Source organism: Rhinolophus sinicus, linkage group LG12 (genome assembly GCF_036562045.2).
Source record: "Rhinolophus sinicus isolate RSC01 linkage group LG12, ASM3656204v1, whole genome shotgun sequence".
NCBI lineage: Eukaryota > Metazoa > Chordata > Mammalia > Chiroptera > Rhinolophidae > Rhinolophus > Rhinolophus sinicus.
In genome coordinates this window covers 65,149,196-65,176,865 of record NC_133761.1, presented here as the reverse complement: position 1 = coordinate 65,176,865, position 27,670 = coordinate 65,149,196, and the positions used below count along the sequence as shown (strand labels likewise).

Genomic DNA, 27,670 nt, shown 5'->3' with positions numbered 1-27,670 from the left:
AATTAGAAATTACAAAAGCTAAGCTGTAATACGGGGACGGCCTGCAGCTTGTCACCTGTACATAGAAGTTAAAGCGCCACATAAACCTCCTATGTCATATATGTATACATCACATAAATACATATGGATATATACATATATGCATACCTATATGTGAATACAGTTATACATTAACTTTTATAAATTATCACAATCATGCATATAATATTCATATATATTATAAATAATATATACTATTATAACCATGACTATATATTATTTTAAGTTTATTGCATTTTCTCATTAAGATACAATTTATATTTTAGGTTTTAGTCGCCTTGATAAGTCTATTTGAAACAATACTACTTGGTTATCTCAGTTATAAGGTAAGCTGTTTTCATTACAAGTTTTCTGTGGATGGAACACATTACTAGTGTTTTCTAGCATTTCTCTATTTGTAATTCATACTCTGGGGATAAAGCAAGTTCTTCTTACACCACTTTAATTATTTTGGACCTCTCTAGTATGTGATAAAAAACGGTAGTAATATAGTAATGTTTCCTTGGTGGCTTCAAAATACTTCACTAATTCCTGTGGGTTAACTTACGCATTACACGCATGTTTATGTGAGCCAATCAAATGGAACGGTCTGGCTTTTTATTGTTCTCAACCTCTTTTCCTGATCTGTACAAAAAAACATGGAGGGAGCAAAAACCTGTCTATTAGGAATCGTTTTAATGAATTCTCTTATTTTTTGGCAAAGCGTTGTTTGGCTACTACAAATGTCACAGGTATTCATTGAGCCCCTGTCTGAGGAAGAGCTCCAAATTGTGCATTGTTCCTTTTTCAGTGAGTTTACAATCTAGAAATGGGGGTAGACAGGAACAAAACTGTATACGGATAGTAATAGAAGGCGGAATAACAGGTACTTTCAGTGAGGTGCAAATTAAGTCCCGTGGTGGGGGGAGGGGTTCATAGAGGAAGGTCAGAATCGGAATGACTGGGAACACGGCAGTAAAACTAAGAAACATTGCAGCAAGAAAAAAATTCAGATTGGGGTTGAGATAGATGGAAAAATGGAGGTGGTTGCAGAAATGATGAATCTGAGGTGATTGTGGCTGGACAGGTGGACATGACATGCAGACAGTAGAGAATGAGGGTATAGAAGTTGCAGGACAGAGGGGTTGATTAGGATGAGGCAGTCCTGTTCACAGACAGGAAGACGCGTCCCTTGAGTATGGAGTCATGACGCAGGAGAAGCTAGGGCTCCTGTTGATGGAGACGCTTATATTGTGGTTGATGGAAGAAAAATATGGCAATCAGGGAAGACAGACGCGTGGAGCAGGAGGGTAGGAAATAAATCACCAGAACAGCTGTCACGTCCATCACTCCTTTTCAGCGGCCAGGTTCGGCACGTACTGTGTCGACCAGTGTACGCAGGTTAAGATTTTGGGGAACTGTTTGTCTAGCATTTCAATTCCTTTCTCACTTTCTTCAAACATAGGGTTTTGAAGATAACATTCCTTTGGCTACTTTTTAATCCTAAATTTAGAGCAAGTTTAATCCTAGATTAAGCCTTCGTGAGTGTAAAGCCTTTAAGATGATCGTAGGTGTTATTCAGTAGGGTCTCTACCTGGTTCCCAGGAAACAGGTACCTGGGTCTTAAAACCTTCATGACCGCGACTTGCTTGCCTCTTGGCACTCTTCCCTGTGCTCTGCTGTCTCCTCGTTATTAGAAGTCTTAGGCATGAGTGGAATACAGTCTGTGTCTGAGCCAAGCTCTCTAACTGCTCCCTGGAGCCCTCTCACTTAGCTTGAGGTGACAGCGGCAGCACCATGCACCTCGGACATCTGCCCACAGATGAGTTCTCATTGCTTGCGTTTCTTCCCCCTGCTCCCTCTTCCACCCCTTCCTACGGAGCCTGGAGATGGGGGACGAACTGTGCTGATGAAACCTATGATTTAACAATTGCGTACAGATACAATAGGCAGCCTAGAGCCTTGCTTTGTGATGTGGAGGGATTGGACATCACTGGCAAGCTTCAGGCCTTTGGGACCTGCAAGAAAATCAAGAAAAATCCCCAAGTCGGTAGCCAGTGTTATAAAAAATATTTGGAAATGACAGGGAGCCAGATTTCAAACTGCTTTTTCATTCATAGCTCCCTTCGTAGAAGGTAAACTGCTTTAGGGAGTTGTGAGTTCGTTTTCAGTGGACACCATTCGAGACAGTTTCAGTGATGAGCAATGAATATCAGGGTTTGCCTTTGTGTGTGTAGTTTGTGCAGCTGTACAGGGTTACACAGAAGGGCCTGTGCTTGATGTAAGGTGCTGATGTCACCTTGAAAGTGTTAACAGTTCGGTAATAAGAGGTCCTGATAGAACTCTTAGTTCTATGCATTTTGATTGCGCCTGGGATGCCATGAATTATGTAGCCAGTCCTGGTTAATATTGTTTTACTATGTGGGTTGGGAAATTAGAATCCAGTTGATTGAAACACCCCTTCCTTTACGTTTTCTTAATGTAGAAACAATGTTAATACGCGTGAACACTGTTAACAAGTGGTGTGTTTAGGAACTAGCTAATATGCTTTATGGCATGTGAGTCTCATTAGTATAGCAAACATACTATGATTGAGTCACTTTTTCATTCATTCTGTAGTTTTTGTTACTGGGTTTTATTTTTACTGGTAACTTTTCTTTGAAATAATATATGATCAAAATGTGTTAGGTGCAATAGTAAGGATTACTGTAACATTTGTTTTACTTCTGGAACTTACTACAAATCTGAGACAGCATGATTACGTTCACAAAATACTCTCCAGAACGCATTGCTCCATCTTTATACAATGATTCAGTATTCTGTTAATGTAAGCATCCTTATTGCTAGAGAAGTTCTGAGGGCTGTCTTTTCCCCTCTTTCATGGGATTTGGTGTAAGTGACTTCCATTTTTATGCATTCTTTCTTGGAAGGGAAATATCTGGGAACAGATTCTACGAATACCCTTCATCTTGGAAATAATTAATGCAGTTCCCTTCATTATCTCGGTAAGTCCTAAAAGAATCTTTAAAAAATGTAATTTTGTCATTAGACTTAAGTCAAGTCTTTAAATCTAAATACTAATAAATCATATATTAGCTCAGATAGATGAATTTAGGCTTTGGTTAGAATTATGGTGTCAAAGAATAAATAGTAAAACCAGATGGATAACTGGATTGTGAAATTAAGTGAAAACTAATGAGATTTAGTACAATAGCAAAATACTTCTTAGAAATATATGCTCTAGAGGTGCCATTTAAACAAGTGTCAAACAAGTGTCAACAACATCTAAACAGACTGGAAATTACTCCATTTCTTGTGTATATTGTGGAATTAAAAAAAAGAAAGAAAGAAATCAAGTCCAACTGAGTATTTATAAAAGTTTCCCATACTGAGAATATATTTACCTCTAGTTTAATGGCAACATTTTCTAAGTCCAGTTCTCTCTTTAATAACAAAGTTGCCTATAGCCAGATAACCAGCAACTTTCTTCTTTCTGAATTCCATGAAGATTCTGCTCAACTGCACATTCCCATTGGAAAATTAGGTCTTAATCTGTATTTGATAGCATCATAATAATGTCTGTTGGGATTATGCTTTCTAACTCTAAGTTTTACTTGGAAAATTATGAAAATAAGTAGATATCTGAAGTTGTTGCTCACTTCTGACAACTATTTTAATTTGAATGATTTACCTGGAGGAAAAACTGGAATTAGATTAAATGACTAACTAAATATAATTCCAATTAAACATGGTTCCCCCCAATGTCACTTAAAATGTTTGAACCCAAAGAGAGTAAGTGGCAACGTTATAAAAAGCAAAACCTTCCCTTCTTGCTCCTATTTCCCCCTCTAGTTGTAAGGAAGAAAAAGGCGATGTCTATTATAAACTGTCACACAAAAAGATTGAATGATAGAATTAGCATAGAATTTAGTTCTATCTGACATCCAGTGAGAGCTTATTATGTTCTTTCTGCTTCTACAATAATTTCCCAAAGAATTCTTCCCTAAGTAAAAATTAGACGGTGAATGAAAAGATCACATCTGCTCCTTGCATTTTATTAATAATAGGAGTTTAAAGAATTTGTCACATGTTTTAAATCATTATATTGTCTTTAATAACTTCTCTTTTAAATCTGCTGGATATGATTTCTTGCTTTGAGATACAAGTTTAGCTTTGATTTGTTTTTCAGATATTCTGGCCTTCCTTAAGGAATCTGTTTGTCCCAGTCTTTCTAAACTGTTGGCTTGCCAAACATGCCTTGGAAAATATGATTGTAAGTATAAATGTGAAATGCAAATATAAAAATATTTTTCAACCTCTCATTATTTCTCGCTTTTAGTATTCTGATTAAAGGGAGATAAATGACTTGAGGTCTTTGTTTCATACTTTTTCATTTTGTTTTTGCCCATAAAATATAAACTCACTCCACCGGAATTTATTTAGTTATAATTAAATGTCTAAATGGTTTATTTCAAAACTTCTTTTAAACGAATTTAGTATCTTAGTAAATAGTCAGTTTTATTTCAATGTTTGTAAAAATGAAAGAGTTTTGGTAAAATGCTGTCAAATAACTTAAGCGATATGTTGTATAAATGCCTAAGTTAATGGACCTTACGTGACCAGTCTGCTTGTAACCTAACCAGAATGAGAACATGTAAAACGTCCATGTGGCCAAGTCACTACCTCTGTAAAGTCCTAGGAAATGGTAAACAAAAATGGTTCAGATTTTCTAAATGTCACCACACCAAAGTGAAGTGCTGTTTGGACTGGTCCAACTAATGAGCCAATCTTCTGAAGACAAATAACCTTTCAAGGCAACCTGTAGAAGGGGACCCCTGGTTTTAAGGATTCAGGAGGTCCTGGCGTCAAACAGATAACTGTTGGTAGTCTCACATTCCATTAAAAATCTGTGGGGTTTTGTATGAGCCTGTATTGGAGCTGGAAGCCCCTCATTTAAAGTCATCCTTTTAGATTTGGTTGGTTTGGTTTGTGTGTGGGATGTTAGGAGGGACAAACAGAACCACGAAGTGAGAAATGCAGATTTCAGAGTGTGCCTTAGTTGCATTTTGCTCAAGGCTGACTCTGTTTGGACGGACTGACTTATACCTATGACCCAAACCTGTTTCCAGTAGGTTTTAATCCTTATCTGTGAGCTGTAAGACATTTGCTATCTAGTCAGTCATTCCCCAAATATTGATGAGTCCACTGCATGCTAAACACAGCTAGGAAAACCATGTGATTGCACTTCTTTGCTAATTTCTTCATCTTCAAATGAGAATACACATACCTACATAACAGACTTGTTGTGAGAATACAATTATAAATACCTATATAAATATGTACATGTATGTCTATACATATGTATCAACATAGTGAAGGCTCAATATTATTAATTATACTATATTAAAAGTAGATGTTTGCAGAAGCAAACTTGTTTTCCTCTGAAATGGTTTTTAAACAGAAATTATGACAAAAGTTTTGGCCAGAAGGAATATTTGGATAACATTTGAGAGTTCATAACCGGATGAATGTTTCTAAACATTGGTGTTAAGTGACCACTGGAGTCTCATGAAAGTACATGTCAAAGTGAGGGAGAATGTGGCTTGTGCAGTCATTTGAAGAAACATTGGGCTGTCCTAACTGTTCAAAAAAACAAAAACCAAAACGATTTCATGAAATACAGATTGCCTAAATTGCTAATGAAAAAAAATACAACAGAAAAAAAACAGGCCTTTTGGCTAAACTACGTTATTAGTTGTTGGAAAAAAATGACCTAACAAGAGACAAATTTTTAGTCAATCACTGAACAGAAAAGCAGGGCTTTGCAATATTAATGTAGAATTCACACATTTTCCATTGTACATCTGTGTTTTGCTTCTCCTCTTCTCACTGGTTGCTAAATTTTTATTCTTTTTTTGCTCATTAACATCTCTGTCAAAAGAAAGTAAGAGTTGAGAGGTGAAATTCTAATCAATTTAGTTTTTTGTTTTCATAATAGTTCTGGTTAGATGTGTGGTGGAAAAAGATAAAATAATGGCTTACTGCGATTTTATATTAATTAGTGAAGTTATCTCATACTGATTTTAAGACTATTAAAAGTTTATTATAAAAAATTTGAGATGAACTGAAAACTAGAAAGTACAAAGTTATGAAAATCTACAAAAAAGCTACCACCCAGAATACTAGCAATAATTTATATCCTTCTAATATTTTCTATGAAAAACATGCCCACATATCATACATTAAATTATATGTCCAATTTTATAACTTGAATTTCTTATCATACACTAGTGTGTAGTGGACAAGTTCCTAAGTCATTAAATATTCTTCTTCAAATCATTTTAAATAAGTGCATCTAAGTCCATTACATACTTTTGATCAATTTATTTAACTATTTTTGTATTGCATATTTTAGTTATTTTAATAGTAGTGAACATTTATTAGTTCATTTAATAAACACAATTTTGTAATAAAGATGAACATAAATACATATGGATTTCCAACTCTGATTTTCATATAATCAATTTTTAGAAGTTGTTACTGAGTTAAATGAATGAATGCATGAAATAAGAAGTACATACTTGTGATTTGTGACTTACGTTACCAAATTACCTTCAAGATATTTATAACAAGTTACATGAAGACTACTATATGTGAATGCTCATTATTTTTGCATCTTAATCAATACTGGACATTATTATTCTTTTAATGGCTTGCAATTGCAAACAAAAAAGTATATCTTGAATTCACATTTCTTTTAATATCAATGAAATTAAACTTAAAAAAATTGTTCATTGGTTATTCAATTTTTTTTGGATAAATTGCCTGGCATAATTTATGTTATTTACCCTGATTCACAGAATGAGATTTGATAGTACTTTGACACAGCTACTACTTTCCACTGAATTGAATACATTATATGCTGATTCTTTTAGAATCAGAGTTTTCCACAAGACATTATGCTTCCCCTGGAGAGCTTTTGGGTTGTCAGTCTCTACAGATGTTTGTGAAACAAATAAACTAAAATTTAGTGTTTTGGTGGTCTTTTTCCATAGTAGTGGCTGCGTAATATGTGGTAGTAACGTACATTTTTAACTAAACAGACGTGAAAATATGCTGCTATATTCAGTTTAAGTCTACGTATTGAGTATGAACAAGACAATTGAAATGTAATGCATAGTAATAAATGCAATGAGTCGTGAATACTTAATACTTATCAAAATTTAAAATATGCTTTTCTGTATTATTTTAGAATGATCTCCATAGAGCCATTCAACGTACACAATCTGCAATGTTCAATCAAGTCCTGATTTTAATTTCTACATTACTATGCCTTATCTTCACCTGGTAAGACTGCACATATCAGCAGTTATTTTGTTTCATTGAACTATAGTTTCTCAAAAAACTGTATTATAGATCATTTTAATTAATAGATAAAAGTCAAATCAATGCATCAACCACGGAATCAATGAAAATTAATCAGTGTTCTTTATAAAATGCAATGGATCTCCTACAGAACTAAAAATAAAACCCTCCCTTTGGTCTTACAGAAAAAACAAGAGAGCACATCGATCATTTGGTATTGATGATATTTACTGCAACTGTGGCTGTTAACCAAATCCTAGGAATGTGTCCTGCATGCCATAGTTGTCCAACAAGAATTTGTCCTTCAAATCGCTGACATGGAGGTACCCTTGTTGTCCGAGACCTCCAAGCAGAAACACTGATGAGAAAACTGTCAGGGTCCCTCATGTCCCTGCCACTGCCCTGCCTCCATGATGTTTCAGAGTGTAGCCAGGCATCACGCAAGGGCACGCCTCCTGCCAGGGCAAGGCCAGACCTGAAACTTCTCTTTGTTCCAGAAAATAGTTGTTTCTTCTTTTGGAAGGTCCCACTTTGACAGCTCAAAAGTAAGCCAATGTGAATGGTGCCCTGCCCATATGGAGTCAAGCAGATCCTTACGTAGAGAAGAAAATGTGAACATTAAAAAACGAGGTGAAATAATGTACGTTTGCAGGAGTCATAGATAGGCTGTGTAACTGGATTTGACGTAATGAGAAGGATAAAAAGCTAATTTGGAAGTACGAAAACAAGAATTCCCTCATAGGCTAGCACGACTGAACCAGATGTGTTAGCTTGTTAGCTCTAGGTGTGTGTGAACACAGTCCCGTGTAACTTCAGGACATCTGACAAATGCGCAGTTAAGTGATTTGGTCATTGTGCAAATGTCATCGGGCGCATTTACATAAACCTACATGGTCCAGTAAACTACTGTATTTGTATGTGCTGTACTTTTATAGGACGGGCAGCACAGTAGGTCTGTTTCCACCAGCATCACCGCACACCGGTGTGTAATGCGTTGGGCTACATTAGGATGGCTATGACATCTCTAGGTGGTAGGGATGTTTCAGCTCCATTATCATCTTTTGGGATCACTGTCATACAGGTGTTCTGTCATTGACCAAAACATCATTATAGGGCACTTTACCGAATACATTTTGACACAAGGCATGGCAACCGATTTGCATCAGTAGTATGCAGTTAGTAACTCGGTTAAATAAGCTTAAATGTTTTATTGCATACTTTTGTATTTAAAAAATAAACATTTGGAGATATTTAATGTTTTTATAAATATAAAATATCCCTCTAAAATTGTTGCAATGCCATCTTATTACAATGTTTTCACACCTCACAAATTGTTTTTATTCTTCACCTAGCAAACATCTAAGCGCATAAATATGAAATACTAACAGTAATGACTTCCCTTTTAAAGTCCGTAAAAATTCTTAATTTAATGGAATGACATTATTTGGATAATTTGGGAGTCTTCCTCATTTTACGTAAAGAAAATAAAATTTTTATGTATGTATTCACATGCCGACATTTCAAGTGCTGGAAATTACAAAAAGTAAAGCGAAGGATTTCTAAATATTATGGAAGTCTGTTAAAGTAGATGTAGAGAAGAGGTAATTGCAACATCAGGGCTATAATAAGGGCAAATTATTTTTGTATAGTGACAGTTGAGTACTTTTGCTCGGAAGGCATCCTCACTACAAAACACCATCTATACTGGGCTCTCTCTTTGCTTTTACTTTCTGTCTTGAGCGGTTTTTATTTTCTATGAAAGCACCAGACACATTTTGCAACTGACATCAAGGGGCGCAACCGTAATAGATAAAGAGTGTTTATGACCCACATGAAATTTCCATTACATAATTTATGCATTATTTAAATTATTTGTGTTTTGCTGTTTGTTTGATATGCAATTCTAGTTGCTTTTGTTGTTGTGTGTGTATGTGATTCAATTTTAGACAACTGAGTGGTAGTTTTGACAGATATTATCTAATGTTACAGATGTCACTGATATAGATACCTGAACCTGTATCTTAATGTGGAATTATTATCGAGTTATGTTTAGCTACATAAAACGTTTTTAATCACATGTACATTAATACATTTACATTAATGTTTTATAATTATAATATCTAGAATAGAGAAACTGAAGTTTCATTTCTCTATGCATTCTTGTCTAGCATAACAAGTAAAGTGGCTTCATAAATCGTGATCATCATAGTAAGGTAGAATGTCTTATTTGAATTTACTATCAAAAGTGCAGTTATCTATATGAAAAATATGAACATTATATTAGTTTTATCATACAGGCTGTTTTCACATAGAGTTTCACCACATACACTATAAAATACAAATACACACAAAGATATAGCAACTTAAACCAGTAGAAATGGCTAGATAGTCTGTCCAAGGCTGTTATATCACCTTAATATTGTTGGAGGCTAAGTTTCCTTATATCTTATTTTTCACCATTCTCAAAACATGGTTTCTGTCTCATGGTTCAAGATGGCTGCTCTAGTCTTGCCATCACATTCTAATTCCAGGCTTTCGGAGGAAGGGAAGGCACAACCCAGATATTACATGCCTAATTCAGGCCAGAATTTGGTCATATATCCACAGATGGCTGAAAGGGGCCCTGCAAAAAGTGTTGCCTAGCTGAGTGACGAGATACCCAAGCTACATATGTACTATCATGGAAAAGAGAAAAACTCGATACTGTGGACCGATTATCAATCTCTAGCATTGATAAGTCACAAAAGTCCATACACGTATCATTTGTTTAAAGCTCGGGGCTGTACTAGTTTGGAGCCCTTGGGCAATTACTTAATTTATCTAGCCATAGTTTCCACATCATTAATAGAGGATAATATTAATCACCCTGTAAGATGTTTATGTTCTTTTAAGATGAGGATTTATTAGATATGTTTATAAAATGTCTAGCAGAGTGCATGGTATATGGTGTGAACACTGGAAAATTTTAATTTTTTCCCACTTTAAATGTCCTCTTTATATAAGATGATTAAATTATCGTGGGAATCCACAAAACCTAGTTTACTCCCAAAAATCTAAGCATAGTAACTGAATAATACTATAAAACTGGAGCAGTAAGCCTGAAACATATTTAATAGCCAATATGAGAAACCATCTTCCTCCGATGGAATGCATTCAGGTTTTCTGTACTTCCTATGTATTTTTAGTATTTGTTTCTCCTGGTTAGCCTCACTAAGTTAAAGATAATTGCAGCCTCTCTCTCTGCATTGAATACTTTTATGAACACAGCATTGCCACATATCCTCGGCTCCAATCTCACTTTGTTTAGGGCAGTTTCTTTGTTTAACCTTAGAATAAAATGACAAGTAGAAAGCAGGGGATGGTAAATAGAGGAATGATTTTAGCAGATTGCTTCTTAAATACAGAAGTAACAACTCTTTTTTAAACTACTTAGAAGTATTTCTCTTATGAATAAAGATTTTTTTGGCCTGCTCTCTGAATATTGAGCCATATATCATGTCAAAAAGTACTATCTTTTTCTACCAGATCTATAAAAGAAGGATATCTCAGATATATACATGTATGTATGTGTATATTTGTGTATAATCTCAATGTAAAATATATACATACATGTGTAAAATGTATACACACACACACACTTGTATGTACATATATTTTACCTTGTGGTGAGTTTAGTTTTAATTAATTGCTGATATATCATAGAGTACGCCTAGCAATGCTTTTCAAAATCAGGATTTTTAATATGTGCATTGTAATTTAAGTGCCAAAAAATTCAGGAACTAATATTTCATGCATTGGCTGTGTTGTTTATGAATCTCACAGTCTTAAAATTACCTGCTTTGGGAACTGCTACGTAGGTTTAAAATGTGTCTTCTCTTCATTATAAACATGACAAAGAACTATCATTAAGCATCTGTCTACAAGAGACACAAGCTCAGTGCCAAACTGAAATAGAAATGAAGCTGCTGACCCACTCTTTGTAGAGAATGTGCTCAGAATTGTTTTTCCTGTCATTGTCATGGAATTGGACTCATCTGCCTACACGTCTGCTGTGTACCCATCGTGGTCAATAACACACACTTCCAAGGCAGCTGGGACTCTGGAACAAAGATGCAGCCTGTGTCTCTGGAACAAAGCCAAGGAAACTGGTACATCCAGGAATCAAGTGCATGACTTTAGCTTAATTATTTACATATTCTAACCAACAATAAGTCCTTGAATATATAATGCATTTGGTTTTCTGATTTTACACTAGTAGACTGATTTTGCACCTCGTTTGTTGCAAAGTTCAGTTTTTTGTTCAGTTTATTTTAATATGTATGTTTACATATTGTCATATTATTTCATAGCGTTATAACAGAGCTATATGAGGTTAATGGATATTACTTGTTTTAGTCAAATGTAAAATATTCAGCTCAAATCTCAGTCTTAGTTCAGGAGAAAGTAAGTTCATTTAGTTATTGTTCTTAAAATGTGATTTAGTTCAACATGATTAGCATGCTGAATTCAAAAGTATTTATATTTTCTTGTGCCTCCTCGATTAAGACTTACTTGAATGCTAGATGTTTCGATTCTGGAACTCTGTGTACTGATTCAGCACTAAGGCAAATAGCCCTTTGGGAAGTGGACAGTTAGGAGATAATTACTACAGTGTGGACAAAGCATTAGAAGATGGTCGGATGGTGTTAGCACTGTCCTATTTCATCCTTCCTTTTGTTTGGTCACATTTGTTTGGCTGATATTTCAAACGAATGACAGCGAGGACATGTGTCTGAAGATCAAGTTTGTGTTACACTAGGACAAACAGAAAACTGTTGGTCCCAATGATATTTTGCATAAGTGGGTGGGCAGGTTTTCGGTAATTAGCCAAGTAAGGTACATTCAATTTGGGAGAAAAGCAAAATATGGCTATTTTATATAAATAATAATAATGTAATTATTATTCATATAAAAATCTAGATAACATGGTTTGGGGTTAAAATTCTGTATGAAACAAGCTACTATGTTTGAAACGTGACAACAATGTATAGTTATTTTCAAACATACAAATACTGAGAATGATGATCTTGCATGGGGTTACTATCGGTAGGTGCTTTTCTGAGCACTTCCCATGTATTAACTAATTTAATCTCCAACAGCCCATAAAGTAAATTCAGTTATTATCCTCAATTTATGAGGAAGGCACAAAATACTTCAGGAATTTACAAAAGGGATGGCTGAGTAGCTATGACTTAAATGTCCGCTGATCTACTGAGGGCCAGGTTAAAACTTCAGGAAGAAATAAAGGCACTACCTACAAACTAATAAGAATCAGTCTGATAGCCATATTCTCTCATCTGTGCTAATAGTTTCGAAAACACTGTTCTCAAGTTCCCAAGGAATATTTATTTAGAACCTGAAATTTGACAGAATTTAAACGACCCTTGAATTATGAGGGTGATGCATAGTTACTTTTACACATAAAAGAACTGAGAAGTATGCTACAGAAATGAGGAAAAAAAAGAATAAAGAAAAAATATAGGTTACGAGAAGCAGTGGTATATACCGTGTTTCCCCAAAAATAAGACGTAGCCAGACCACCAGCTCTAATGCATCTTTTGGAGCAAAAATTAATGTAAGATTTGGTCTTATTTTACTATAAGACTGGGTATAATGTAATATATTATAATAATGTAATATAATACCGGGTCTTATATTAATTTTTGCTCCAAAAGACGCATTAGAGCTGATGGTCCAGCTAGGTCTAATTTTCAGGGAAACATGGTACATTAGAACACATTGTCACCGGCCCTGGGACACCATTCCATATGGCACTTTATCAGAGGTGCAGCTGAAGGCTTATCTAGGTAGAGGTGGGGATGAATGTTTATTTTCTATGGCATGAGCACCCAGCCAAAGGAGGTTTCCTGTTAGCAGCTAGGGTGAAGGAGCCAGAGAAAGCCCAAGTTGTCACCATAACCATAGCAGAACCAGTGACTTCAAAAGATTTTTACATAAAAGTTCTGAGGGCAACAGTCTGTGACATTAGTTTACACCATTCAAGATGGTCGTCCACGTTGGAAAGCAATCAAGTGATAATCTCAGAATGAATCCTTGTGTATTAAGAGTTTATGGCATGGTTCACTAACCTTTTTTGCATAGATACAAAGACAATGTCCAGTAGAAGAAGAATTTTCTTTCAACAATAGAAATCCTAGATTTATTATTATTTCAAAAGCACAGTTTCTCCCAACATCTCTAATTATCTTAAATTCCATGGGAATATTAGGCTTCAGGCAGATACACTACAGGAAATGAAAATGGTTATTTGGGACAACTTAATTGGTGTTCATTCAGTAAGTACCAAAGTGGAAGATGTGGGCTGCTTTGAATGCTAATGTCTGAATTATATGCATGAAATCAAAGTGTTGGATGCTTTCAGCCCAGAATGCCACTGTTAATGAAAAATTTCAAGTAACTGTGCATAGCAAAGGGACTCTGGGGGTGCCTGGATATTTAAGGTTATTCATTTTTGCCATGTGACTTGTTTCCTCTGAAAACATTTTGTTGTACAAATTGACATTTACCGGGTGGTGAAAAAGTTTACAGTCTCAATATTTCCTTTCATCCCAATTAATGTTTTCCTTATAAACCTTGCCAAAGCTTGAATAACTAAATGTAGAGGTAACATTTTAAAAAGAGGAAAATTTTAGAAAAGCACAGAGTAAGTGATTAGTAATTAAGGTACCTTCATTATTATATAGAGGATCTATTTAAGTAAACAAATTGATTATAAATTTCCAGTCGTTTTAAAGAGGGTAACGCGAGAGTCTGTATTTTAAATCCTAATTAAATGTTGTTCAGATTTTGTTTTACAATTACGTAACACTGAAATGATGCTGTATGGATTTGAGTCAAAGATAACACTCGAGTGTTCTGTAAAGAAGCAAACCTCACAGTAGACTCTTAACTCAAATCCAACATTCTTCATGAAACATTTCAAAAATAAACTATTTTTCTAGAAAAAAATGTCAAGCCAGCATTGAATCTTTAAAAATGCTGTATTGAATTCATCTAAATTCCTTGATTATTTGAAATGCATGCTCATCTAGTATAATTTTTAGTGCTCATATTGCTTCTCTGGTTTTTAATGTTGCCTTTTTAATGAAGCAGCCATATGTTAACAAAAAGTATTTATGACACCGTAATAGGGTTGGTTTGACCCAATTGCAAGGTGGGACTGAGATAGTTATATGCCTCAGACTGTACCTGTCTAGCACCACCACACCTGCTCTGGCTGCTTTGTCTTGTGTTTTCTTGCATATGCCTTCCGGGTACCCAGGGCTCCGTCTTCTAGTCCTAGTTCTCATCTCTGCTAAGAGCCCAGGTCCATCACTTCTGTGAATGGTGCACTGTGAGGTTACACCTCACCTGAGTGGTCCCTCATCTGTCCTCTCAAGCAGTCAGTGAGTGCGTGCAGACTTGTCCAGGACAGGCTGTACACGGAGTGGTGCTACCTGCTGGCTCTTTCTGAAGAGTGAGGCATGAGAAATCTTTACTAAAAATAGAGAGGTTTACAATCAATAAGAAAGATTCTCCATTCTGTGCTTAAATGTCTCCATGTATCAGGTGCATTTCACTCAGATGGATTTTAACACAGTTATCTTACTTTCTGTCGCTTATTATGAACCTCAGGTTCCACCTGAATGATGGATATTGTCACACTGGAGTGACGACAGAATTGCGTTCTGCAGGAAGGTTTAAGGTGTGCTTGCCCTTTGGTACGAGGGTAAAAATCATACATTGGACCTAGACAATCCTGGGTTCATAGCGTGCCTTTTCTATGAATTAATTCCATGACTGTATCTTCATATCATCTGCTGTACACGATAAATTTGTTACAGTATAGGTCTATATTGCGTTCTTACTGCCATCGTTTTTTTTTAAGTGACACCATTTTGTTGATAAATTGGATATAAGGTGTGAGACAAAGAGAAATGGAAGGATGGCTTTGATATTTGCATTTTGGGAAACTGACTGAATGATGGTACCATACCCAAGGATGAGGAAATCTGGAAAAGAACATAAAGAAGAATAGAAATAGAGTCCAGAATAGTTGACAAGCCTTTTAGAGACCGAAGGTGAGGTGTTGGGTAGCCATTTGTCTCTAAGAGCCGGGAATTCAGCAGAGGGGTTGGGACGGGGCAGGCGATTAGGTGGTTATCTGGTGGTTATATGGATCATCATCAGGCAGGAGATCAGATGAGAGCAGCTTGGCAATGAACAAAGTGGAATTCTGGATGCAAAACAGAGTAAAACCAAAACCTGAACAGGCCAGTAAGATGCATTGTATAGGATAAGTGGGGCAATGGATGAGGAGCTAAGATCTTCATTTACTGGCATCCAAAAAAGGGGGCAGTAAAAGATACAGACGGTGCCAAAAACAAGGTATACACATTTTAAGGAAGGAAAAGTGTATTAAAATTTTAATACTCAATATATACCGATAACAAAAGATGAATACAAGTCACATTTGATTTCTGCAATTACAAGAGATGCTCAAAGTGGTTCCCATCAGCGTCCAGACACTTCTGATGATGGCGAACTACTGCTTGAGCAACACTGACCAAAGTATCTACTTGTATACATTATTTTGGCAACCCCGGTACAAGGTAAAAACTAGTTAAAATACAGGAACTTGATACAAAATGTAATGGTAGAAGATTTTCATAAAGAATCACATTACTAAAATGAACCTGAGAATATTTTTTTTATTTTCCACTTCTCCAAACATCGCCCTTTCTGTACCATCCAACCCAGATGGTTGTCTATTTTAAAGCAGAGTCAACGTCAGAGCTTTTATAGTACATTTTCATTATATTAAAAGCATTTTCTTACCATCAAGCAGCCAAATCTGTGTAGAGCTCGTATATCTTTTAAAAATACCATGAACTCTATTTTTTTCTTTTTTTAAAATCCCTCATTTTTCCATCTTAGTATTTGTCTTCTTATTAATTCATCGTCTGTTACCTAATTTCTTAAATTGCACAGAGACTTTTGCATTTCAACTGATTTTTAGAATCCTTCTATTTGGGATTATGTAACATAGCTGTTTTCACAAGTTCCCCTTTATAAATTTTTTCAATTATTTCATTGTATTACAATTTACCCTCTTTCGTGCCCATAATCTTTGCTAATGTCTTTCAAAGTATTTTGATTCAGTGTTGAGACTCATTTTAATATTGCCTTCTTTCCGTCCATCCATCTTGTAAGCTGATGCTATCTCCTGCCTCAGGGCTATATTAATTTTCACCATTATTTTGCTATAAAAAGTTATGCAGAATCTTTCAGATTTTTCCTAATAATCCAGGTTTATTTGGCCACCTAATCCTCTTTTTTTTACAATTTCTATCTTTTGGCCCATGGAATTCTATTTATTATGGAGTCTTGCTGTATATTTATATATAAGTTTAACATCTTTATTTTTAGGTTCCTGGTTTGCTAGCAAATTGATTTTAGGTTGTTCTGAATATCTCATTTGAATTTCACATAAGCTTGTTCCCACTAGTGTGCTTGCTGTGAAGGTGAAAAACCACTTTCAATTCTCTGCTTTATAATTATCTTTTATATTCACAATTGAAGCACTCAGTCGACTTTCCTTTTAGCCACATATTCCACAAATGCTTTAACTTTCTCCCTGGATTTTTTGGTTTGTTTGTTTGCCTTTCTCTAAATCTTTTCTATTTTACAATTCTAAAGGCAAACAGGACCCAGTACTGAAAAACCACCCAGATCAAGATAAGTTGTATAAAAGCATTTGTTAAAGTATTAAGTACTATTCAAATGCAAAGCAGGATTTTTATTGCCATAATCCAGGGGCCAGATTTCTAGTTTAGCAAACAATAATGTTCTTAGGTTTTATCTGTTACAGGGGTATACGTACATACATAGCTATGTGAGGGACTATCGGTAAAAACAGAAATTCATTAAATTGGAAGATGTCTTGGTTGTGTCACTTTCTTGCTGTGTGACTTTCGTTAAATAATAACCTTACTTTAGTCATTTGTCAAAAAGAAGGAGAAAAATATACAAACTTGAGGCAGCTCTAAAAACAGACACAATATTGGGTCATGAAAGCAGAAATAGAAGAAACAACACATGAACGTAGCCAGGATGAAGTCTACATCTGATATTAAGCATTGGGGCAGCTGAGGTGGAGGGAGAAATGTAATGTTGCTTGGTTCTCATTAATAGGAAGAAGGAAGCACACAAGTTCCCCCTTGGACTCAGTGTCTTCCTCCGCACACTCCCTGCAGTGTCACAGAGACACTAACGTACGTTATTTCCTGTAAGGATGTTCCTAACGCAAAAACAGCACTAGTGTCGTATCTGTTGGCTTGTTGTGTTAATAAGCCCTCATAGGAGGCCCACGGCACCATGAGGAATGCAGAACCATCTCCGGTTTAGATAGGGGACAGATATAGTCAGAGAAAGGGCTTAAGCAATTTTTTTTTTAAGTCAATGCGACGCCGGAAATGGTTTAGTTTTGTCTGATTATGATCTGTTTTCCATGCCCAGGAGGTCTTCATGGCTACCAGAAAGCACTGCTTTTAGGGGATAGTGTGTTGTGGTACAAATCATGGTGCATTGTGGGGTTCAGCTTTGTCCTAGGAGATAAATTAGAACACAGAGAGGCATGAAGGGATAATTTACAATGACACCGAACTTTCCCCAGTAATTCTCTTCCCAGAAGTCTGATAAGAGTTAGAGAAATGGTTCTCTAGGCTCTGCTTGCTCTCCAGGACCTGTCTGCTTAGGTGAACTCAAAGGTGCCTATGGCTTCCAAAACCATCCAGATGCTAACTGGTAATGGCGGCTGTTCAAGACAACATTTTTGATTCTTCTCTCTTTCCAGGCATTCCCTCCCCTTCCCCCATCTTATCAGTCAATTATTCCACTATTCATGCAGTCCCATCAAAATCTAAACTGCTTGAAATCATCCAGACTCCTCTCTTCTCAAAAGGAGCATCCACTGAATCAGCAAGCTCTCTTGGCTCCAGGACCACAGTCTCTCCAGGTTTCATCTGCCTCTCTATTTGCACTATCACTGCTTGTCCAAGAGCCACTGTCTCTTTCCTGGGAGACCTGGTCTGTCTGCTGACACCCCTGTTCTCTTACAATATATTTCCACAAAGCAGTGAGAATAGTCTTATGTGCTTACGGACCTCTGATGTGCTTGGATCAAACAAACAGACAAAGATACTCATACGGTGGCCCAGGTCTGGCCCTGCCTACCTCTCTGATCTCAACTGATACGGCTCTCAAGTGCGGGCTGCCACACAGCTGTTTTCTTTCTGTCCTTGATGGTGTTATGATGATTCATGACTTGGGCTTTTTTTTTTTTAACTTAATGTACTCTGTCTTGTATCATCTTCACTTACCTTTTGGTGTTCTTTTTCTTTGCTTTTTTTTAAAGTTTATTGATGTGACCAGTAAACATTACTAACCATTAAATTAACGTTAATGGTTAGTAAAGTTACATAGGTTTCAGGTGTGCAATTCTGTAATACATCATCTATATATCACATTGTGTGTAGCTTTCGGCGTTCGTAAGGTCTTGGCTTATATGTTAAATCTTTAATGAAACCTTTCTTAACAACTCAGTCATATGTCCTGAGTATTCTGCTACCCCATGACTACCAAGGACCCTGAGAACGTTACCTTTGATCGTTTACCACAAACTCAGTTTTTTCCTTCACTTATATATGTTCTGGAATGATACTGCATTTATACGTTTTGGGACAAAATATTTGATTAAAGATAGAAACAATAGTGAATCTGCTTTAAGTTCAATCATATCCAAAGAGATTAAGAATAAAGGTTACTTTGTGGACTCTTATTCTCTCCTGTACTAGCCCTGTTCTAGACCTTGCCACAGGTATTTAAAACATACATCAGAAGTTGTTAGAGGTTTACAGTCCAGTTGCTTAGAGACAGGTACAAGGATTGATGGCAAGTGAGTCTTTTTCTCTTCGCATTACCTAAGAGGAAGAGACTGTAGACACATTTGTCTCTTGGGAAAGGTAGCATAGCTTAGGCAAATTTCATCTAATTTCGGACATTCACTCTAGTTACTTAGTTACGTAGTTTACTGGATGGTGAATTTGGTTTCCTTTTGGTACAAAGAAAGATTGAAAACACAGGGCCTAAATAAACAAAGTGCGTTGAGGCGACTCATTTTCTTCTTGATTTCTCTCTTAAAGAAAAGCATGTCTAATTTCAAACTGTCCATAGAGAAGGCTCACATTGTTTGATTTCTACAAAGCTGGGGAGAAATGATGAAAAACTTCACTGTATTCTGGCTGTGATGCATATGTCCTATGGTAGAGAGACCCCTGCTCAAGTTTTTGACTTGTTTTCTTCTCTAATTTGATGCCTCTGTAGAGAAAGGAGTTGGACTAGACCGGTCCTCAGCCAGTGAGCCCCAAACTTCCACAGCAGTGTCATCAAAGCCATGCCATTTCATCACGTTCATAATTGCTAAGAAAGGATAAATGCTATTAAGATACTGTCTGTTAAATGAAACTAGGGGTCTGAGTGGATCTCACGATGAGTAAAACTGAAAGGAAATAAATAGCCTATTTATTGTATATGTTGGATTTTACAATGCTATCTTTGCTTAATTTTTTTTCTCTTGCAAAAACGGTACAGAATTAAAAAAATGTTTCTTGAATGGTAGTATCTTCATTGCAATGTTAACTCCTAGTTTAATTTCTTTGAATGTAAATAATCTGATATGGTCAAGCTGTTACAGATTTTTAAAACATTGAAACCATAGAAGCAAAACATGCATTATATGATGATAATGCTTTCCAGATAATTCTTTTAGTTTAGAATGTGTCACTGACCTCCCGAAACTGCTCTTCGAACAAACATCATTGCTCAGGAAAACAGTTGTAATTTCCAGTGAAAAGAATAATTATTTACCTAGGAAACCATTCTACATAGATGCTGATCTATTTAACATTAGCTAATGAGCAATTACATCCACCATCAATGTAAAGGTTATTCGAGTGTTCAAACGAACCAATCAGGTACTTCTCAAGAGTGTTCTTACTCGCCTATGGTTATATTTGTATATTACAGACTTATCTGTGACTATTATACTCTATGACATGGATGTAAGTTCACTTAGCCATCTCTTAGAAAGGGGACATTTTCCAATTGATTTTAAGTAGACATCAAGTATCGTGAAAGTAAAAATGCTACCATTATGGCCAAGTTGTTTTGTTGATGAACGTGACATACTAGTATCACATTTTTAAAATGTTGTATTCAAGTAAATGAGCGTGTAAAAATAAGAGTCACTGTTGCCATGAGAGTAATTCTCAGTGCTTATAATGTGAAGTAACATGTTACGCTCTGTTCTCTTTTGTTTTTCATGGCTTCTTAAATTTTGACCATTTCAGGAAATATAAAATAAAGCTTTATTTTGTGCCTTACTTGATTTCCGGAAACTGTTGCCTAGGGACTGAATGTCAGGGATTGGTTGTGTTATGTGGAGGAACCAGATTCTGTGGGATCATGCTCAGCGAGAGTAAGTCAGCCGATATTTATTTGGTACCATGTCACATTTTATGTGCAAGGACATATAAACTGAGTGCTCATCTAGTAATTTCTTGATAGTAAAAAAGAAATCCATTGCTAGATGACACCTTTTCTGAGGAGAATTGGGATGTGTACATATTTTACTTTTATGAACCTCAAATGTGAATGTGTCTTTAAATATATAATGGAGTTAATGGTGTGCAGAGCTCATGTATGATTGACTATGCACTTCACTTTTAAAAACTGAATCAGCTAAATTAAAAAATAATTCAAGCAAAGGAAAAAGTGAATTGCAGAGAGGCCAGGGTTAACAACTAGAAAATGCCACAGTACTGAATTTAGTACATCCAGTATTTCCTTTCCTCTTAGCGGTAACTGCACTTGGATGTTTTGCACGGGCGTGTCTCCAAGGTGATTAGTTAGCCTGGAGACTAAGAGTCTAATGTAAATACAGTTGGTGCTTGGGGCAGAACTGACTACTCAGGGTGTCAGCAGACTTCTGTGAATGAGCTCACCATGACTCCATTTGATCACATCATTCATTCTCTTGCTTAAAATTCTTCGTTTGTGTTTTCTGAATAACATAAATTCCTTGGTGTTTTACATAAAGTAACTTATGATCTGTCCCTGTAACTTCGCTGGGCTTACCTCTCTTATTAGTTTTACTCTAAAAGCTATACTGTCACCCTATTGCACCATGGTAATGTTTTTTCACAGCCGAGTTCTGAGTTTTCTATGCAAATATCTACTGTATCTTCTTTGCAACCAGTAGAAGTTACTTTGACTGTTCATGACTAGATTTGAAGCTTTTCCTGTTGAATATCCTTTTTTCCAATAACCCAACAGAAAGAGGAATTGCAAATACAGAGGCAAACAGAATAGATACTGTGTTTTTTATTTGTTTCTTTTTGAAAGTTAAACCATTAAAAAAGGGATCTCATTCTACTATTCTATTACTGGGAATGGAGCAAAGATATACAGAGGGTGCCAAAAAAAGGTACACATATTTTAAGAAAGGAAAACTGTATTAAAATTGTAATAATATATATTGATAACAAAACCTGAAAACAAGTCACATTTGACTTCTGCAATTACAAGAGGTGCTCAGAGTGGTTCCCATCAGCGTCCAGACACTACTGATTAAGGCAAACTACTGCTTGAGCAACGTTGACCAAAGCGTCCACGTGGGTACATTTTTTTGGCACCCCTGGTATTTAGCAGGGATCTCTGATGTCACGGTGGGACTCACAAAGCCTGTGTAAGTCAGTCCCAACATTAAAGTCAGAAAAATGTATATGAAGAATCATTTACATGTACATGGTGGTTCTAAGAATGTGTTTGGGCGTGTGGGGCACACCCAGAGACCCCCATGCACACTCCATAGGTGCCCGTACACACACACACACGCACACCACATCTATACACTCTTTATGCCCACTGAAGCTTGTCCTCTTCTGTAACACACCATTAAATGTGTCAGTTTCTCAGTGAACAGTCCTGGGCCCTTTCATTTCATTTCACATTTTTTCCCTAGAACATATCAGACATTTTAGCTATAGTTTTTTTGTAGTCCCACAAGTATTTTAGGACAGTGTGGTATATACGTGTCTACACACGTTCAAACCCACTTAAACCCATAAGCCTATGAAGGACTCCGATCAGGAACCCATTACCAGGCTGTCACCAGCTCCAGGCACCAATACCTGTGTCGAAATCCTGAGAAGTGAACATAAGGGGAAATAGAAATATTTTCAAGACATGTGGTTGGCAAGAAAGTGTGGTGTGGTTATTTCTGCTCTTGCATAATTAGATTGTGAGAATACGGGGAGCATAGCAAGCTGACCCTTTAGGGTAGCAGTGCCTGGACATCTGAGGGTTCTGCCATCTGATTCCACAAAACCGTTAGCTGAACACGTCCCTAGTACATTTTCACATTTTTCTTGTAAAAATGAACCTTTCATCCAATGAGTTACACACAGACAGGAACCTTTTGATCTTGCAGAACGAGGATTAACAAGTGCTTCATGTGGCAGAATTTGGTCTAAGACCTCCTCTCAATGTATAATATTTGGCAGCAAATTGGGGAGGGGATTCGAAAAAGCCATCTATTTCCTCTTTACATTATAGGTTATCGACGTGCACCAAAAAGAACCTGATAATTGTGACCAAATTGGATTTGGCCAGTTTCTACGGCTTTCAGTACATCCTCTCTATCCTCCAACTGTTTCTGTGACATTTCCTCAGAATCCTCAAACTGAATATGTCCAAAAGCAAGTTTATGCTGTTTCCTCCTTAAACTGCCAATGTCTGTGAAGTAGCAACCACAGCCATTTCTTTTGGGCAATTCCCAAAAGAAATGGAATCATTCTTAATACGTGTCCTGTCACACAACACATAGTTAACAAATCCCATGGATTTTACCTCCTAAATATCTTAAAAATCTATCCACACCTTTCCTCTCAGTCATCACCGCGCTCATCGAAACTATCTTAAGTTCTTTACAGCAGCAGACGTGTAATTGGTTTACTATGTTCAGTCTGGCTTCATTCCAAACCATCTCATGGCAACCAAAGTGACCTTTGTGAAACATAAATATAATTTCTCACCACTTGCTTAATGTTAAAGATTTTCTATGTCTTACGATGCATACAAAACCCCGTCTTAAGTTCTAAGTTTCCTGCACAATCAGAATTCTCCCCATCTTTTCATCCTCATCTCACATCCTTAATTCACTCTGGAAAATACATTTCACATTGAGACACAGTACACATTTCTTAACAAATGATTATGGGAGAATATGAATACATGCTCAGGGGAGCATATAACCTGAGGCGCGCAAACAGAACAAAACACTACATAATTATAGGTTTCATTCTTCCCACCATGAACTATAGGAACAGCGAAAATTCTCCTTCCATCTGCATACATTATACTAGTAATGGCTCACAGGCTGATGAATCTATGAGAAATTTACCAAGACTGTTCAGCAGGTGTCTTTATTTTGTTTAAATCATTAGTGGGGAAAGGAGATGAAATGGAATAAAATAATTTAATGTAATTTCGTTAAATATATATATATATATATATATATATATATATATATATATATATAATAGGACTGGCAAGGGGAAATATGGAATCCTGTTAATTGAAATATTTAAATATAAATAAGAACATTTACCACCCTATTAATGGTGGTGTACTCTTAGATAATTTTAATCTCATGCCCTGTTGATCTTTTTTCACTAGGTTGGTGGAAAAAACAACAACAACTCTAGATTGAAAAATATATGAATGAAGCTGTTAGCTCTTCTAAATTGAGGAATACTTTGTTAAAATGAGACTTAATTGCACTGTATGTGTCTTTTTATTTCTGGGATACTTAGAAATGAAATGCTTGGTATGATACATACCATGGCTCTATGTGTATTTAGTGCAAAATGGGGCCTATTGCTTTGTTACTCAACCTGGTTATGCAAGCATTTGAATGATGTCTTTAAAATTACCTTTAGTGAGATTTACCAGTACTCCAGTTAACAGAAAAAAGTAGAATTAAAAAAAAAAAGTGACTGAGAAAACAATTTGGAGTCCTCCTTTCCATGTGGCAGGCCCAGTGTGGTGATCCATATTTGAAATAATTGCAGGGCTTACGAAAAATTTTGCTCTGTTCTCTCAGCGATTTTGTGCATCACAGGAAGAGGAAGCAGCGATGCTTACCCCTCGCTCAGTATGGCTTCTGTGGGCCTGTAATTATAAAGTGTACTTTGTTAAGTGTGCTCGAAGCTCAGATTCATGGGAAATCAGCAGACACCAAGGAACGTTGAGTGAGGCAGAGTGATTCTTGTGGATCTAGGGATGGAAGAGTAGGTGCTCTCAAAATGCATATTTATGGATTTTTAAGCAGTATTAAACTGAGATGAAGGGTAGAGATGGAACACTTTAAGATGTCGCATTTCAAAATTGTATCTTTTCATGTTCGTAAAAAATAAATAAATGAAACTTCAGGGCCTGGCAGTTTCACTATTAAGTTCCTTCCCAGAATAGTTAATCCAGGGCTGTGTAATCCTGGGCGTGGACAAAGGTAAAATGTTATCCCTATCATTTAACGATGACACTAAACTGTGATTCTAACATACTCAGACAAAGCACAAAGCATGAGCTAATGTTCTCATAATTCAGTTCATAAAACCCTAATCCTCTGAGATACTCTGCCGAAACTGGGAACTTTAGCTGATATATTTGGTTAATCCTACAAAAATTCCGCTCTCGTAATAAACATTAACTCATTAAAAGGATCATCAAAGTCTTTTGCTAAATAAAAGATGCTGAACCCAGAGTGGCCAGATATATTTGACTGCCGAACCTTGTGTCTGGTTAACATCTTCTGCCAAATTGTTTTTTTAAGGAACATATACTGAGAGACAGAACTAGATCAAGAGCCCTTTAAAAAGATAGACATAAAAATCGTACAGTGATAAATTGCCAATTAAAATCAAAAGCACGCATATATTAAAAACAAATCAAATATCAAATCAGCAGAACATATTACTAAATATTAATTACCTCAAGGGTAGATAGAAATGGAATTATACTAATAGCCTCTCATTTATGTCTTTATTATTTGTCTTGTAATAAGTGCACATTACTATTTTTTTGAAATTGAAAATATCAGAACTGCACCAAAATTACCACCAAGTAGGGTTTACCCAAGGAGTATAAAAATGGTACATAATATGTATACATATATTAATAAAATATATTATCGCAATGGATTGGTGGTGCATGCCTTACAGGAACAACAGATTCAACATATCCAAAAATGAAATAATTCCTACCGCTCTCCACCTGCACAATTTTCCTCATGTTCCTTAGCTTATGCCTCTATTATTTGTTGTTTTTATTCTTATATCTATAATTCATATTAGAATATCAACAAACATTGGCTGGAAACCACATAAAACATTGTACCGCTCAAGAGCTGTACTTAATTCCTACGGTTCTAGTTACACAGTCCATCTCTTATCATTATCGATTATGGAAGTATTAGGTGATTAAAACCCTCCAAGGACACTTCCCTATGTTTCGGGTGTACGTTGGTGATAACCAAGTTCTGAGCAGATATGAAAGATATTTATTTCACTAATTGGCTGGCCCTTGGTCCTCTGGTCTGTATAATTAAATGCATGTCCGCTTTGATTTACAAAGACTATGCTGTATAATTCCTGAAAGGTTTTTATTGTGTCGCACTGATCTTTAAAATTGTCACAACGGGTATTCATATAAAGGTAAATTACATTAAGGCAGAAATGACTTTGTGAAACTGTTTTGGAAGTCCGGTTTAAGCTCAGAACTGGGGATATCGACCACAGTTTTGCCAAAAACATAAATATGTGCATGGCAGGGATTCTATATTTCCCAACGTGCATAGAATGTCTAAAAAATAGATATATTTAATCATCATAAAATCGAAAATCCACAAGTCACGTAAAAATTAAATATCAATTTAAATGATAACAGTGTAGCATATGTGAAAAATAATACAAAAAGAGAAAATTGTATTGGAATTTTCCCCCCAAATATTAATATTTTAACATTTAAATCGTAAAATATTACCATGTAATGATATACTCAGCAGTTACCTAGGTCAGTGAATTACATAAATATATGTGTATATGAAACACATATACGCAGTCTTTTTATATATAATTACAATTGAAATTCTTTCATTCAAGCAATCTCAGTGACAACTACCTCTTTTTAAAACAAGTCCCTGGCCTGTTACTGACATTTCGGCCCAGAAATGGTGCTTCGTCTTTTTTTTCCCCTCCTACTGCATTACTAAGAATTAGCAGTCAGTTTCTGTAAATGACGATAGTGTCCCTCCAAAGGTCAGCTCATATCAGCATGACAGCTCTTTGTAAACAGATCAAGATAATGGGCTTCCACTGCAAATTGCCTAACTCTTGTTTTTGGACTCCTTCACGCTTACCCACATTTCCACTTTCATAATGGATGAGAGGTGCAGGCTTGAAAAGACTGGACAAGATGACAGCAACCCATGAACTCATGGGTGGTTTTCTGCTGTTGGCTAATCCATAGCAAACAGGGACAGACTCACTATCTCCTCACCTCTACTCTTTCTCCGTCCTCTCGGCCTGTTGTTAAGAGTGCATTTACTTTATCCATTAAAGAGCACGTTGCTTTCCTTTTACTGAGCCATAAGAATAAAGATGAAATACTGCCATTTGTGACAACTTGGAAGGAACTTGAGATTATCAGGCTAAGAGAAATAAGTCAGACCGAAAAAGTCGAGAACCATGTGACTTCACTTATATGTCGGCTATAAAACTGAAAGCAACAAATGAACAAAACAAACAAAAATTCATAAGCACTGAAAACAGTTTAGTGGTTACCAGAGGGTAAGGGGGGGAGAGGGTAGGAGAACAGGGTAAAGGGGTCAAATACATGGTGATGGAAAGAGAGCTGACCCTGGGTGCTGAGCACTTAATGCAATAATATATAGATGATATTCTCAAGAACTGTACACTTAAAACCTGTGTAATTTTACTACCCAATGTCATCCCCCCAAATATAATAAAATTTTCTTAAAAAGAATAAAAAAGAGTACATTTACTATTTTGTCAAGTCGAAAACAAAAATTTGTGATATTTCTGTGAAGATGTTGAGTCCTCTTCATGCC

The 27,670-nt window shown here is 36.1% G+C and overlaps 1 protein-coding gene across 8 annotated transcripts in view; it reads left to right on the top strand.

Annotated features, from left to right (window-relative positions):
* Positions 1 to 27,670, top strand: part of KCNT2 (potassium sodium-activated channel subfamily T member 2) — a 227,286-nt gene that overhangs the window by 79,548 nt on the left and 120,068 nt on the right. For all 8 annotated transcript variants that reach the window (XM_074317059.1, XM_074317058.1, XM_074317060.1 and 5 more), the window contains 4 exons: positions 306 to 365; positions 2,949 to 3,023; positions 4,208 to 4,291; positions 7,271 to 7,365. In XM_074317059.1, the coding sequence (XP_074173160.1) occupies positions 306 to 365; positions 2,949 to 3,023; positions 4,208 to 4,291; positions 7,271 to 7,365 (314 nt within the window). The remainder of the gene's footprint in view (positions 1 to 305; positions 366 to 2,948; positions 3,024 to 4,207; positions 4,292 to 7,270; positions 7,366 to 27,670) is intronic.